At 41.8% G+C, this 17,673-nt stretch overlaps 1 protein-coding gene across 1 annotated transcript in view; it reads right to left on the bottom strand.

Moving 5' to 3' along the window:
- Positions 1 to 17,673, bottom strand: part of grk5l (G protein-coupled receptor kinase 5 like) — a 30,972-nt gene that overhangs the window by 12,514 nt on the left and 785 nt on the right. The window contains exons 2-3 of the mRNA XM_069682513.1: positions 458 to 553; positions 263 to 375 (exon numbers count right to left, since the gene is read on the bottom strand). Coding sequence (XP_069538614.1) covers positions 263 to 375; positions 458 to 553 — 209 coding nt within the window. The remainder of the gene's footprint in view (positions 1 to 262; positions 376 to 457; positions 554 to 17,673) is intronic.

Raw genomic sequence — 17,673 nt, 5'->3', positions numbered from 1 at the left:
TGGGGAAATCCAAAGCTTTAAACAGGCCTATCATTCCTAAACGTCAGTGAATGGTTCATAAGGGTTAAATGCTTTGTTCATAAAAAATATGTTATGGCAATTATTAAAGCTAAAAAAGTATATTGATCAATTTAATGGGCATATTCCTGGAAACCTCATTGCAAACTTCTGGTAAAAGACGCACTATTGTGTGTGTGTGTGTGTGTGTGTGTGTGTGTGTGTGTGTGTGTGTGTTTGTGTGTGTGTGTGTGTGTGTGTGTACCATTGCGTCCAGTAGCTGGATGCATCGTTGCAGTTTACATCTGGTCTCACAGTAAAGACGGAAGAGAAGCCGTCCGATGGGCTGTTTCTCACAGAAGCTGACATAGTCCCTCTCTGCAGAAAGAAAACTGTTTAAAACACTTTTTCTTTTTTTTTAAACACCAGCAGACAAACAGGTGAGCACACACACACTTACCTATGCTGTTTCCCAGCTCTGTGCACTGGCTTATATGGGGGAAGCGAAGGATCTCCTTCCATTTCTTGCTCCTCCCTTTACGCTTTCCTCCTCCACCTGTGCCATCAGAGAAAAACAAGAGGGTGAAAATGTTGTAATGAAAGAACTTCATAAAGTTGTCAAAGTTTATTTTCATCACAGAGGAGCAAATGGAGGCCTAATGGCTAAAAGGAGTGGGAGAAAGAGGGGGGTTGTGTGTGGGCTCCCCCCTGAATGAAATCATAGTCTCAGTGTGTATATATAATTCATAGATTACGTCTCACTTCCTCTGTAAAAATCTCTCCTCTCTCTTCTCACTTTCCTCCTCACTCAGTAGCTTTTCAGAAAGTGGACCTGTGTATGTGTGTGTGTGTGTGTGTGTGTGTGTGTGTTTGTGTCCACACACACAGAAAGCCTATTCTGACCAGCTTGGTTCCCATCAGAACCCGGGAATTTGCCAGACTAGATTCCTTGGCTCTGAATAATTGTGAATCAGCTTCCTGCAGCAACATGAACAAAAATCGCTTCACATGATCTTTTTTTAGATGTTAAAGAAAAAAATCTTCATATTATCTTTTTAATAACTTTTCTTTACCATTAAACAACTTCCCATCCAAATTCTTTCAAAATCCTCTCCTCAGATAGGATTGAATGCAACTGTGAGAACTTATGTCACTGTTTTCCATCCTTTCCCGTGTTGCTGCGCTCTACGTCATGTTTGCCTCGGTTTTATTTTTTTTTAATGTGCGAGGACTGCTCTAATGAACTGACAGGGATTTCCTTTAACCGCTCTCTGCGGTGGAAATATGCTGCAAGCGGCTCGCCCGGTGTGAGAGGCAACATTGAGAGGCTGAGAGCAGGAGAAGCAGTGACAAGCAGACATCTTTAAGTAATAACCCAGGAATGTGAGAGGAGCTACGTCATGCTGGAGCCTCTGAGTGAAAGCTTTAACAGTTTTCCCATCAATCCTCCTGCATCACTCCCTCCTCCTTCACTCCTCTGCTGTTTAAAATGTATTCTCAAATACACAGTCTTGCCTTTGTTATGTTTTATTACACTTAACCATCTAAAGATCAAATCAATTTGGCATTCGGTGGTGTGATATCATCATACAGACCTCATTTATTACTCATTATGATATCATGACAAACAGTTATGGTGAAGCAGCTGCAGCTCAGTGGTTTTTCATGAATGATGAATGTAATGCTGAATTTTCATGTTCAAAGATCTTTGGTCTGGACATGAGCCAACTCTTTCTTGTGGCTAAACTGTGGACATTAATCTTGCTGAATGTGGAGGCTGTGCCACGGTCTCATGAGGCTTTATAGATGTTTTGTTCTTCTTTCCTTTGAGCACATTATCCACTAAAGTATTCAGTTTAGTAAATGTACTTTCAATGCTTTTTGTTTGGTTAAAACACGTTATAAGGCATTGTCTCATTCTCTACAGCACTTTTTAAAAATCACTTTATTTTATTTTATTTACATGAACATATGCACATAAAGGTGCACAAAATGTGTTTTACAAACCATTAGGCTACGTAATACTTTTTGGTCTTAGACCACGGCATCAAATTCAACGCAGCAATATCTTCATACAGGAGCCACTGGGTGCAACAACCATCTTCAGCAACAACAAAAGGGGCCAAAAAGGCAACAAATTTCAACAAAACACCTGACAACTATAATCGCGCAGACAAGTCAGGCTTCAGACTTCTACTTGACTGCCTTAAATTGGCAGCTGTCGCGGGCAGATTTAATTAGCTAGTAAACTGATGCTAACTCTGTAAGCTATGTAAAAACTTCTTCACCAGCTGCATATTTTTATGTTTCAAGCTGATTTAAAACACATACAGTACAAGGGAATTAAATATGCACTAAATGGCTACATGTTGTACATGACATCGCGGTAAAATACTGAAGCTAAAGCTTCATGTCTCAGAATGTCTTAAAAGTCTGCTTCCTAGCCAATGATCCATAAAGGCCTTTTATGTCCTCTTCAAAGAGTCGTGTTCTTTTACAGCAGGGTTTATTACAGAATTATAATAAAATGTAAATTGACGTCATTCTTTTAAAACCTAACCCTGTTTGACCGTGTACCCAGTAACGAGTGTGACTGAAGTTCTTGGAGTGTAAAGTTCCCAAAAACCAATTAAGAAAGGGCAGAGCTGCTAACGTTAGCATAAACTTGGAGATCGCATCATTCAGGATCCGCTCTGCTCCCACAGAGCGATTGTGCTTGGCCTAAATATAACCAAAGTAAACATACATAACATTGTAGTTAACACAGCTTGTGCTCTGTGGGTTTGGAAGTCAAGCTAGGTTACTTCAGTAGGCAGTAAGCTAGTTAGCCAGGCATGCTAACAACTGCAGCTTACTTAAAAGCAGAACACTGCTCCATTTCTTACATTTTTGATCAACAACCACTGACATAATAGGGGTTCCGGCAAACCATAAAGGTATTTTTCTAAGTTCAAGTTGGGTTTGTTGAAGATAAAGGACTCTGCGTCACTCACACTGACTGGTAGCCACATCACCCTAGACAAACACAAAGCATGAATGTATTAATAACTCAAGTCAAAATATATACCCTAAGAGAATCATTAACTCAAGCACCTGCTCCTCATTAACATTACTGTAGACCAAACAAGCTATAAAGAGGCACACTTCCTTATTTAAGCAAAAGTTGTTCTCTGAAACAAATATGTAAAGATATATGCTCCATAACAAAACGTCAGTGTGCAGCTGTGTGGTCCAATAATTTAATCTCTTTTAATACAAACATGACGTCTGCCAAAAAGCACAGTGAGTGCAGAAGGTCATTCCTCAGGGGGGCCACCATGCTAAAAATGAATGCTACTGTAAGGCGTCAGGGGATGAAAGCGCCACCAAATGGCACAGATTTCCTGTGTGGGGTCAGCATCATGTTAAATAATTGTACCAAACTTTGTGGCTCCACCCGGGCATTCAACTTCTACACAATGCTGAGACAACCACAAATAATGTAGTTCCTCCGTTTTCTCTCTGTGTCCTGTTTTCTTTCCTTCTCACTGCTCTCTCAATGTATTTATTTTCTCGCCGTCCTCATCTCCCCTTCCCGCTTCTCGTAACTCGTCTCTCCTGCCATCACCTTCCCTTCTGACTCTGTTTCCTGTAATCAAGCGTTTTTTCTTTTTACTCTGTTGAGGATTTTCTGTCATCGTCACCTACATCATTGCAACTAAACTGCTGCCAGCCATTGACTGACCTCATTGGCTGCTTCAGGCATGTCAACCCTCTTTGTTTAAGGGTTACATAAGGTTGCAATTTTACAGCCTTAGAGAACATTTCTATAGATCATTAGGTTCCTTCTTTTTTGGCCTTTTGACATCTAAAACAAAGTGATGTGGACTTTTGTTCTCTTGTCACATTTTGTATAAGAGGGGGGAAGATAATTAAATAATTCACTGATAAATATGATCATTTTGTTCTCGTTGTCTTACCAGTTATTCATCTCATGACCCCTCAGATATGACTTGCAACCAGTCATTGAAGATGGTGTTTAATTAAGGGGCTAATTTGGCCAAATATTCCATATTTATCATGGGAGCAATTTCCCCTGGAAAAACCCACTGTCATTCAAAGCTGGTGTTCTCTGTAATTGACAGAAGCAATAATATTTGAAATTGGCGCCATAGCTGTGGAGAAAGTTGTACAATTGTTGTACATTCCTACAACACCCAGCGTGCATTGCGCCCTTCCCTCTGAAAGGCCCAGTGAGAAACGCTGCAGTGAAATACTACCGTTTCGCTGCAGACAATGGCTCAGAGCGGTACAGAATCCGAAAGACGACGAGAATATAACAGTGGATCGTCTAAAAAACCTGACGATTTTGAACGAGACATGACATCGGAGGAAGTGTAGTTTAGCAAGTTCCCTGGCCTCCGCCAGATGACGCGTTAAACGTAGTCTGGTGGAGGTTTTCCAGGCCCCATTGGAGAAGCGGATAGCATCTTCCAAAGGCACAGAGCAAGATTGCATTATTTTTTTCTACCATAATGGCATTAGCCTTCAATAATAGCATGATAGGACTGAGGTTGAAAATCGGCAAACTGGCCCTTTTTCCATCTGCTGTGTGAGTAAAAACAGAGATTGCAGGTGTGGGAAAGTGAGTGGAGATTAAAACATCTAAACTGCTTTAGGATCTCTCACCAGTAGCCCTGTCGGTATGTTTAATTTGTCCAGATGTTACAAACTACTTTAGGCCTGACTCCAGGCAGGAATATGAGTAACAGCAGGGGCCTGTTGGCTGCAAAGATCTGAACATCCATACTCGTACACACCCAGCCGCTCTGACAAACATGCAAATATGCGTAAATTATTCATCGCCATACAAAAGAATCGTCCATCTGGATGTATCGAGACATTTCCTGTCTGGTTCAGTGTCTTTTGACATCTCTGTTGTCTGTGACCTCGAAAAGTAAATTCCGTGTTGCATTGTTGGTGGCCGTCGGCTGTTGTATATCTGCTCGCTGAAGGGGAAATATTCTGGCGGGATGTAACAAGTAGGCTGACGGGAAGTTTATAAAAGGATTGTAAATATCAACATAAAAGGAAGCAGGGGGATTTTTCACTCATGGCATGAAGCTGCAGTTTTGTTTTGTCAGATCACTAACTGAGTTCCTGTTTAACAAAACTGGGCTGCTAAAAGTATTCATATCCTCGTAAATGTATAAACCATAAACCTTCCCGTCCTCCCTCTCCCATTTATTCCTCTGTTAGCGGTTCTCACTCTCTCATGGTCTGTCACTTACACATGAGTAGAAGTATGCACGGCGCTGTGGAGCGCGTTGCACACAGGAACTTGTCAGTCTAATTTGTTCCATGAGGGTGGTGTGATCGCCGCCCTTTATTTATGTTTCTGCTTAGCAGCTCTGACATCATCAAGGCATGTCAAGTGAAGCAAAAATAAGGTCAAGGGGGAACGACATCCGTCTGGCGCGGCACCAGGGAGTTACCGGCATCCCAAACCTCCATGAGAGTGTACGTGTGTGTGTGTGTGTGTGTGTGAGCAAACAGAGTTCTGCTGTGACCTCTCTCTAGTAATGTCCTCATGCTCAATTTAACCGACTTGGGGCCGTTCTGCAGGGCCCGTCCATCCACACATTCAAAAACGTCTCTGCTTAGTTGTGAGGTTATATTCACAAAGTGTTGACACGGAGGAATCCAAGCCTTTAACCAGTTTGTAGCACACACAGACACACACACATGCACAAACATGGTCTCTGCGGTTTGAAACACCTCCACTTACACTGTCACTCCAGACGAGCTCTTAGATGTGCTGTGGACAACCAGCCCGAAACCACATCCTGAATCTCATGCTGTGCATCTGGCGTATATGTAACAACATCTGCGGCAGAATGTGATGTGAGCGCTGGCACAGCAGAGAGCTGTGAATACGTGCTATTGTCTACACCTACACGCTGCAAGAAGTGAGATTTCGGTCGATCTCTGTGACTCTTCGCACTCATCCCCTCCCTGCGCCAACATAAAATTCATTCCTGCTCACAAACGACTGATTATGCCTCCATTATTATCCAACCCTCGCTCGTTCTCACATCACCTCCTTTTGTCTGATGTGTTAAATGTCGGCCATGCGGTTTAGTCACACCGCGGTGGTCAGTGAGGTACCAACATAAACAAGCCAGACAATGATACAAACGCCTTTGTTCTCTAAAAGTCTTCATCCTCTCCCACTAAAGTCCATCTGTTCAATGCTCTGGGTTTATTTGCATCAGAGCTGCAGGTAAAGGCTGGTGTTCCTGTGCATGCAAAACCTGACCTGTATATACACAACAATAAGATGATAATGTAACAGAGGAGAAGTTTGCATTGGCGCTCTCTGTAACATCCTCTTCCTGCTTTTCTGCAGAGTCATTCTTGATTTATCGCAGACGAAACATCTAGACGACACAGAACTAGCGATCGGTCTCTTCCTAAAAACAAAAGATGGAGATGTTTGGAAAGAAATAATTTAAACATTGTGCTTTTTAGAGATCGCCTCGCAAGTCAAGCCAAATTTCTGCATGCTACTTTGAATACTTAGATGCCCAAGGATGTAAGGTAGATCAAGTTGGAAGATAATTAAGTAAACATCAGTATATATTTTAATTTCCAAAAATGCAAAGAAATGAGCACTTTTAAAGGTCCACCTGAACATGCCCTGACAATAAAGGCCTTTTAATTATTATAACCAACCATTTAGTTAGATTTGAGGCTGATTTAAAGGAGGCATTATCCTTCACTGACATGTAAACTTGTTATTGTAAGGAGGATATAAAGCGTTAGCCCTGAGGTTTATCCCGACTGTATTGAGTGTGTGTTTGTGTGTGTGGTCCGTGTGCCACAGGAAGTCACGGGAAACGCTGCCCAGACCTGAAATGAAGGGGAGGACTATAGCAGGAAGACGCTCTTTGTTGCCCTGTTCCACCATGATGTCATGCCGCTCCCTCCGTCCCGCCGCCTTATTACCATCCTGAATGAGCCTCTCCGTCCACGTATTCCTCATTGCGGCAATAATAACGGGCTGATCCGGCTGCAACATCTGCTAACATACTCAAAGCAAACATCTGTGACGTGCGCCTCTTACCTGGCAACACTCGACTATTCTTTTGGCTGCTGGGGGGAGTCACATGTGAAAGCACTTAATGAGGGGTCATAAACTCAAAATCAGTCATAGACAATAAAAGAGAGATGTTATCAGCAGATTTGAAGGTATTGTACAGCTGTGAGAGCGTTTTTTGACAATAACACCTGAAACCTTAACAATAAAGCTTTAGCATTAAAGCTACATGTGTTTAGGATTGATTTAGACATAAAATCAGTGTGTGGCAGCGACACGTGCACAAAGATTTAAAGAAGAATACACAAGTGTGCTTATTTTCCTGTCTTTATGTCCTTGTAAACATTAGTGCTATAAATAGCAACCAGCCCAAGGGCAGGAGCAATGTGTTGATACAAAGTGAGGTGGTCGAACCGGTCCATGACCTCAGAGCTGGGGAGCTGAGACAGTTGTCGCTAGAGTAACTGTGTCTCTTCATAAATGAACAACCATGTGCAGGAAGACTGTCACAAGCGAGGGCTGAAATCTCACACCAGCAGCAGAAGGCAGGGTACGTTTCCTGTCTGGGAAGAGCCATGTGCCACCAGCTTCCTGTTCTATAAATATATAAAATATGGAATGTAAGGGGGGGCGGGAAACATTCAATAGAGTGAAATTATATAACCCGCCAGGCTGATCAAAGCTCCACACACACACACGCACAGAGTACAGGGCATGCTGGGTAATACATGCTGTTTGCTCATCCATAAACATCCAGGAGGACAGAGCATAGTCCACATGAAGCTCGCCTTAATAGGACGCTCTTACGCTCTGACGCTGTGTTAGTGTGTTTGTTCTGCTCCATAAATGTTTTCATAGGGCGAACATTATCACAACGTAATCCTAAATCTAAATGTGAGGGATGATTGTGTTTCGGTGAAACTCTGCAGCTACGTCACAAGAGAGCAAACATGGAGGGAAGTGACTCCAATGAAAATGAGAGACACAACTTATCAGGCTGATTGAACACACGCTGCACTGTACTGAGTATCGAACATAATGGCCTGTGTGCGCATACACACACACACACACACAGCACAAAAACCCATTGTGTAAAAAGGGTTAAAGTGATTACATTGCCCTTCTCGAGCTGTATGCTCTCTGGCTGGGCTCCATTTCCTTTCTGTCCTCAAACACACACAAACACGCACTCTCTTCATGAAGATGTTTGTTCCACGTCTTGCTCCTATGTTGACATTCCTTGTCCTTTTGTCCCTGTTATGGCAACATCCCTCGAAAGAAAAAAAATGTACTGGAGAGTGCTTTAAGAGCTGAAGTGCTGAAAGAAAGCTGCTGTTTCAGCTTTGACCCCATTTGTCTTTTTTTCAGGGACAATTTTGGCCTAACTGTGAGAAACATTTTGTTTTACTTTTATCCTTATCTTTGAAATCTCTCAGCAGACCTCATGGACAGTAGTCACTTTATCAGATTTATTTATTTAGCTATCAAAATATTAAATGTCATAGACAGATTAAAGTACCCTCAGTTCAAGCATTTCCATTAATAACCTACAGTAACCCATGTATAAGTTAATTATACAACAGTTTATTATCAATAATCAACAATCTCAGAACCCATCAGCTATCATCTGACGACGATGTAACCTGTGGTAACGAGGTTAAACTTTTCAGGCCTTCTGGTGTAGCCAGCGGTTAGCGATAAAGGACTTCCAGCCAAGACTTCCTTTTCTATGTGTTGCATTGCTTACAGTCCAACTAGCAACTTGAGAAGCGAGAATAGAGTTTGAGATGAGAAATAACAGATTGTTAGAGGCCCTCGCATGCAGATATCTGTTTATAGTCAAATAACTGCAATGGGAGCTGGGATGGCATTTTGGTGGATTGCATTCCTCTGTTTTTCATGCATACGCTAAAGCCTGCAGACACGTGACTGGCAGGGCTGGGTTTAAAAAATAGATTTTCCCATTTGAATCAATTCTCATTTGAATTACCCAATATCGATTAATAATCAAAACCATGAGCCAGATGTACAGACTAAAAATCTGAAGCTGGAAAAAAAGTTTGTAATCTGTCAAATTCATAAAATTGTTAATATTGTGTAGACTGCTGTGTGTTTGTCACGTTAAATAAAAAGTACATAATGTAACTTTTTTAGCGTCAATTTTTATTGTAAACATTAACATTTTTTGATAATGCACCAGGTTAGAGGTGCATTGATATTTTAACTGACATAGCCCTAAACAAATCATTGTCAATATCGAATTGAATCGAATCGGGACCTTGTAAATCGGAATTGAATTGAATTGAGAAATCCTTATCGATACCCAGCCCTAGTGATTGGTCAATACTACTTGGACTACAAGCGTACTACAAAAGGAAATAGTTCCCGTACTAAAATCTAGTCCTGTGCCAATAGATGTGAATTTATATGCAGAATTTGTAAATAGAGATTAGCTCCGACCAAGTAATCTCATTGGACAAAAGGCTTTCCATGAGGCCTGATATAGAGTATAACAGCACTGGGACTTTTACTGACGTGTATCCGCGTCAACCAGGTGTTTTGCTGTACAGAATATCAGCACGGCTGTGATTCGATAATCACAGCCGTGCTGATATTCAGTACAACAGCCTGACACTGAGTGTAATATCACTTAAGTAAGGTGAAGGTTGCCCGTAAATTATTAAATTGCCATTTTATGATCTTAAATTAGCCCTATAATGTCTGAACATGGTGTGTATGTATATGAGTTTGAATGGACCTATTAAAAAGTGCATAGTCTAGCCGTTACCTCTTAATACAGCTGGAGACATGGAGGAAGCATTATAAAAGGTACAGTATTGATCATTCCCGGATGAATGCACATAAAATATTTAGTTCCATTAAAGAGATATTGCACAGAGGCATAAAGCAGGAAGCCCATCTTTATAGTGCATGGAGTCACAATAAAATGCTGAATAAGTAATCACCTGTATGTCTGACATGGAGGTGAAAGAGAGATCATCAGTTTGCTGCTCGGTGCATTCCTGGAGTACTTTAGTGACAGGCGTTTAAAATTCACATTTTTCTGCTTCCACTTTCCCTCAGCCCACCTTGTCTACTTCTACTTTAGATAATTATCTCCTATATATCCCAGAATTCCACTCGACAACCTCCAGAGAACAGGCGTGAACTTGTTGCATCCAGCTGAGTTATGTATACTGTATGTGTGGGCAGAGGCAGCAATAACAATAGAGATAGTAAGAGCCAGAGAGCTGAATTTTTCCACTCAAGAAAAAATGAGTCACACTCCCACTCAAAACACAGCGAGCCTTGTGGCGCGTTGTCGATGGAGATATTGGTATCTCTGCTTCTTCTTTGGTTTATTTCTCCATGTATAACTGCTGATAGGAGATATGGAATCAACTAAACAGACCCTTAATTATGAAGGACACTTTTAAATAAAAACTTTTCTTGACATTTCATCTTAAACTGTTCTTAAAAAGAAATAGATATGTTGTACTGTTACTTTGCATGATTAAGTACCAAAAAGAATTGGTCCAGAAAACATCTGATAGCCGACTTAAAACATTTTACACTCTTGATGTTTAAAAAGGGGGATTCTGTCCTTTGCCATAGTTTAATTTGGTGGGATATTTGCATATAAAGCATCTGAAAGGTAAACCACAAAAGAAGTAGCAAACAATCTATTACCTCCTAAAAACTTTGCTTGTAATATATTTATAATTATGCAATAAATATCAGTCCCAAATGTGTCTTAAAGCTCCTGTGAGGACTTTTTTCGCTGGTTATCAAACAGACTGAAATTAGCTCTGATTACTCTATATGACCTACAAAGCAAACCAGACCATCAGCAACAAGATTGATTATTTCTTCAGTTATTTTTAATGCCTGAAACTGCTGGTGGTGGGTAGGTGTCAGACGAAGCGATTAACTGCACGCTGCCTTTGTTTACATTTTTCAGGGCAAAAATAGAAAGTGAGTGATACACATGACTGTTAAAGAAAGCAGGATGAGATTTTTTGTTAAAAACCACCACTTTGAAAAAGCCAATAAGAGGTACGGCTTTGTCCACAGGAGGCGCCAAAATCAACACAAGTGGATGTTACTCACAGGAGCTTTAAGAAGAGAGACTACAGCCATTCCTGCAGCTCTGGGAAGCTGTACTTGCTAACATTAGCATGTTGTTATGCTAACATGTCCACAATGCTAACATGCTGGGGTGGTGTTTAAAATCTTAGTATAGCTTTTTAGCATGCCAACATTTTCAAGTTTGTATCAGAACATTTCAATGAACTGAAAAATTATTGAAATAAGCAAAAATTGTTTACAAAAAACTGTGGAAATATGGATTTTGTTCAGAAAGGCGGCCGCCGTTGATTTGAAACATTCTGAATCCATTACAGTGTCAGAATAAACAGGATGGACAGTGGTTGACATTAGGTACACAGGTTAATTGTTTGCTACTTGATCAGGTCATGCTCACAACAACATATACGAAGTAGAAGCCATTTGATTGTAAGTTAGAACGAGTTGAAAACGTTCCTTGGAAATTGAAGTGGAGTAAGAGGCTCCAGACTAATAGGCATTTGTGATTTGCTCTGGTAATGCCAGACTAAATAAACTCCTAAACTAACGAGACTTAGAGTCAACAGCCATGCTAGCAATTGTCTGGGACTGTAATAGGGCATGATTGCTGTATGCATGAATGCTAATGTTAGCATGCCAACATGCTTAGCAGTTGTAAAGCTTATCATTTCAGTTTAGCAAACAAACAGGTTCACAGTAGCACTAAGTACAGTTGAGGATTTTGGTCAAAACCAAAGTACTGGACAAATTCAATGTTACAAAAGTCACAAGGAAATCTCACCAGAGTTATGAGAGATTATCCCATGTAAAAAAAACAACTGTTTGAGCCAAGATACATGGAAATTACTCTAATAGTCGTTAAGACATTTCACTCAGAGACACGACTGTCAACCTGCTGTTGGTGCTACAGACATGCCAAAGACAGCAGGCTTCAACCTACGGGGACCATGAATGCCTGCATGAAATTTCAGGCAATCCATCCAGTATCTGAAATAAGTCAGTGTGCACCACAGAGCTGGACTAGCACGGCTAAAAACTGTATTTGTGGGTCATTGGCTTAATATAAACAGTACTATCAGTAACCCAGACTGACAATAAACACAGTATCTTTGGAATCTAACATTGCAGGCCGAGTGCTCCCGAAGCACACGTACAGGGAAGTGAAAACCTTATAAAACACAACTCCTGCTTTGATAATCAAAGCGAAACTCTGAGAAAAGGGATGAATATGAGATTTGTAGCTAACACACTTTCATCACAGGATTTCTTCTCCGATCACTTGTTTCCTAGTTTCCCAGCCCAGTGAGGAGACGACAGGTTGGTTTCCCTCTGGAGTGTTTTACTTTCCCCTCCATTAAGGCCCTCAATCCAACAAAAGTGGACGGCATTATGTCGTGGCCCGTCCTTTCAGCGGGGTCCGGAGGGAGGAGCACTTCAGGATAGGTTAGTGTTTTTGTTTGAGTGGGAGTGGGAGAGAAAGTTTGTGTGCGACGACAGAGAGAGTCGACTGCATATAACTCATAGTGACATTAGCGTTGGCTTACAGGTGGAGAGCAACAAAGACCTGTGTTGTGTGTTCTGCAGATTCAAACAGCTCATTTTCACTAGATGCCACTAGAAGTCCTTTCAACAGCAGCTCCCCGGCTTGCTGAGACTTGCTGTGGCATCACATGATTAAAGTCCCCCAGTGCTCTGCATCAGGAGACATTGTGCACGGTCGGAGCCGACACGAATCGTTTGTACTGAAGAATACCTTACGCCTGTTATCTCGGGTTATCTCGTATCATGCAGATATGCTTTTGGCGGCGGATCATTTAGCCTGCAGTATTTGAACTTATAAAAACAGGGCACTTTGCAATCTGAATCTGGACCTTTCACAATCCTACTGCACTTTAAAAGATTCTAAATAACTAGAGTCCACCATATTTATGTATTAATCATGTAATGCTTTCCTCTATGGAGTCCTTCCTGCACATAAAGACGTCCCATATTTATGCAAAGCCACATAATTCTACACCCATGTCAGGTAACAGCATAGTACCATATTTTGGATATTGACAACCAATGCGCACATTAAATGACTAATATTTTAGACATGTAAGGGGGGGTATTATGCTGTTTCACATTGTAAGACGTATATATAATGTAACAATGTTGGACGACCAGACTAAACCTGGGTCTTGATGGTCTGAAATCATTCTTTCAACAAGTCTGGATCTCAATATGATGAAATTATGTGACGTTTTTCTCATGAAAAGGAAGGAAAAAAATTCCATACTCATCGTCATCATCATGTCTTAACTCAGTTACCAGGAAAGAAACTAATCCTCTACCACGCAGGTCATTTTACTATGACATCATATCCAGCTATGTATCATTTATACTGCGGTTGCACTTCCTCGTACTATATTTTACACCTCAGCGTTTTACTTTTTTTTTTACTTGTGCAACTACAACCTGCAAAAACACGACAAAAAGCGGGAGCCAGCAGGCATCGCGGTGGAATTCGGGCTAGTAGCCCAAACTAAATACCCCGGCTCTGGTACCGCAATTCAAGAAAGGCATCTGGATGCAGCGATGCAGTTTTTCCCCCTTACTCTCATTCACTTCGACAGCCGATGACGTTCGCTCGCCTGGCCTGGAATCTGCGACTGCTGCCAGAAAGAGTTGTGAATGGGGAGGCAGGGACACACACACACACACACACACACACACACACACACTTAACAAGCTTAGGGTCTACTGCACTGATGTTGCTCTCGTCATAGCGGCTGGGTTCAGGTTACACTTTAACAAAGGAATTCACCCCCACACCCCTCATCTGCTAACACACACATAAATCGACAGTACGCCCTGCTATTAAACCTTCTGACTAAATGTAGGCTAACGTTAAAAAGGAGAGTTTAAACACATCAGACTGAATCAAACAGCCACATCAGGCTCGAATAAGTCAGTGGAGCTTCTTCTTGATCTGCTGTGACCCCCGATTTCCTCAGCTGACAACGATCATTAAGACAGCAGAGCTTTTTAGATCAGCATTTCCTGCTGCTTGGACACGGCTAACAGGACTGATTTGCTGTCAGATGATACTCAGATGACCACGCTGGACATCAGGGTGTTTCATTTCACCGCATACTCATCATCCACAAAGTATCTTCCGCAGAGAGCGGAGAGCAGCTCCACAGGAAGATGGAGCTCGGATGGCCGGAGCCCACTCAGTTTGTTATGTAACGATCAATTTGATTAAATAGCTTATGGGCTGCATCTGACTGATAGTGTATAATACCATTTGGCTTTATGTAAGACAGCGGTCACTCCAGGATATGGTTCAATATGATCAGAGCTGCTGTTTCTTTCTATGAAAATCAAAGTGAGGGATATTTTCCACTCTGTGATTAACATGAAACAGCATATTGACTGTCAATCCTCTCTGATCCACAAGTTTTAAACCGTCTAATCTACTAATCTCACTTCCTTCGGGTCTTGTAATCAGTGACCGATTTTCCAAAGATGAAGGCAGAAGTGAAAATCCAGACCAGTGCCGTAAAATGTGTTATAGCCAGAGGTACTTTGATTCCGTATTTAAGAACAGGTAACTGTACTTTCGTCAGGCATCGAATTTTCAGACTTCTACTGCTTACATTTTGACACAAATATCGTTACTCTCTACTCCTTACATTTTCTGAATTTAGCTTGAAAGTCATAATCTTGAAGATTTTTATTTAAATAAATGTCTGTTAAGTCTCTATCTATCACTGAATGAGGTAAGACAATGGTGATGAGCCTATGGCCCACTGATGAAAGCCTTTGCATTTGCAGTATTATGGACTGGGTGTCTGGTAAGACTCGCGAAAAAGTTAGTGAAGCCATCAGCCAACGGTGGTTGGTCTGCCAGAGAGGGTAGGCGGAGCTAAGCGGCTGCTTTTCCAGTCTCTGCAAGTGTTGCGAGTAAACAGTAATCTACTATGGCTGAACAAACAAAGAAAAGATTGATGACTACAGATACAACTTCAAAAATTTGAGAAAATCCAAAGAAAAAGAAACAAACTTGACGCTCAGATGAAGGCAAACTGTCTGAAAAGGAAAGCGACCGTCAGCGAGGAAAATCAAGAGTTACAGCCGGAGCCAATGTGGACGCCACACATGTAACACTGTCTGGATATCTGGGAAGTGTGCTCCCGCAATTACCATTTATCACCACAGGTGCCGCCAAAGAGAACGAAATTTAAATCTTCGAGATTACAACTTTAAAGGTATTGGAGGAGAATTATTTATTCTGTGTATATTTTGCATCATTGTGCGTCACCGCCCTCACATCAAGAACGATTTAAACCTGAATGGAGAGGACAATGATACTAAGAAAAAACAATTCCTTGGCGTATCCAGCAGGGCATATCACTGAAAGCAGAAGTAACATGAGAAACACACCTTTAGAAATGTATCAAGATGAAACTGACAAGAAGGAAACTCAGGCTGTATCTCATGAATGATCTGTGCCCAACAGGGAGAACTTTAATTGACATGGATGAAAGTGAACCACTGTAAATGGACTGTACTTTTATAGCACTTTTCCAGTCTTCCGACCACTCAAAGCTGTTTTACATTACATGTCACATTCCCGCTTTCACACTCACGTTCACACACTGATGGCAAAGGCCTAACTGCCAATCTCCAATCAGTATCTATGCACATTCATACCCGATGGCTATGCCTTTGGGATTCAGTGTCTTGAAGAAGAACACTTCAACATGAGGCTGTAGCAGTCAGGGATCGAACCCCCAACCTTCCGATTGAGAGACGACCAACTGATTGTAAATGGCATCAGAGCAGAGTCAGATCAATAAAACATCACCCGTCCAACTGATTTGCACATTTAAAGAACAAACTATTGAAGTTGAAGTACTTGAACAATACTTCTACTTTTCCCAGAGTCTGTTTTCACACTATCTGTGCTTCTGCTTGAGTAAAGAAAGTGTGTACTTCTGCATATTTTGGTCATCGCTGATAAGAACGGTAAAGAGCGTTATGAGTTCGGCAACAATGGCACAGGGCCTGTTCTGCCGCTCCTGGTCGGGATATATCTGCTGCTTTTTATATATATATGTTTTAGTTACACTCAAAGTGTTGAGGGGTGTGAGGATGGTGGCGTACGAAATCGCCAAAGATCCTGGTGTAAACTGGGCCTTCCTGTTGTGCGTTCTGGGAACGTTTGGACAGAAGATGCGTGCCTCTCGCTTCAGATCCAGCCTGAGACACACTCGCATAAACAAACAGGAATAAACACTCTTCATTCGCTCCATTCACATTCTCTCACTGTCGCTGCTACGTGACCTGAGACGAGCCTCCGTGTACTATCCTGTACTCTATATGCGAGCGAGAAGCAGCACACGGGAATCTGCACAGTCTTTTGGCACGGGGCCTGTAAGATAAGACCTCATGATACAGTCAGTTGAAAGGACACAACTTGTAACATGTTCCAACGTGTGCAGAGCAACAACTCGACTGTTGATCTGCTCGCTCGTGGCTGTGTTTTGTGGGGCCATTGATCAGGCTGCCTACAAAGTCGTGCTTCAGCTATTAACTCAAAGATCCATTAATGTGAAACTGTAAAAGGCCCTTTTCTCTCCCACACACAGTCGGTGCAGGGTCTGGATGAGCACCAATGGAGCAGCTGGGACAAGCAGGATCTGTCATGGGTCATTAGCTGCTCTTATTAATTCATGAAGCTTAATTCACCCGGCCCGGTCGTGCTCTGCTCGCATAAAACAAGCGTCCAGATTGACCCGCAGGAGAGTGTATCCTTCATACGGGGTTTGATAGCATGTCAGCTTCCTGGTTCACTTGATTATTCCATTAGTTCCCATTAAACTTTCTCTCTCTGCAGACCAGCCTTTGTTTTTTATCATCATTGTGATAAATGAAACAAGCTAACAGAGGAGCGTGTCTTCTCCTGCGTCACTCTGCAACTCCTCAGAGATTATTGCCACAAGAAAGCACACACTCCCTGCAATCAAACTTGTGTATTCTTTTGAGTGAGCGTGTACATGTTTGACTCACCAAATTGAGTTACCCAGAATTACTGCTTGTAAAAACTTACATCATTTATCCTGGGAAACACAATATTGGCTCAAGTACAGAGTTCCAAGGAGGTGAGAGGCAGGTGGAGGTTTTTTTAACCCACTGGTACCCAAAACAGGTTCAGGGGCCCACAGAGGACTTAAAGAGACACAATCATGGCCTCAGACTGCATTATTTTATCCGTCAGGCCTCAAACAGAGCCATTCAGCACACTTTACAATTACATATTTCAGACTATACAGTCCAACAGCTTCTGGCCTTCTCAGACACAGCACCATCTCTCTCTACAGGCCCCTTACATAGATTTCAATACGAGTCACGTCATCAGATCACCGTGTAAATGTCAACCAGCCTACACTCATTTATCCCCTCTGTGAAAAGAGTTATTCCCTGCCTCAGTGTGTGCCTCAGCATGTATAATGTTGCGAAAGAGC

The sequence above is a fragment of the Semicossyphus pulcher genome, unplaced genomic scaffold (assembly GCF_022749685.1).
Source record: "Semicossyphus pulcher isolate SPU_LCO1_2020_fin unplaced genomic scaffold, fSemPul1.0.p SCAF_6, whole genome shotgun sequence".
In the NCBI taxonomy this organism is placed as follows: Eukaryota; Metazoa; Chordata; class Actinopteri; order Labriformes; family Labridae; genus Semicossyphus; species Semicossyphus pulcher.
The sequence above is the reverse complement of the archived record's forward strand: the minus strand, read 5'-3'. Positions and strand labels throughout refer to the sequence as shown.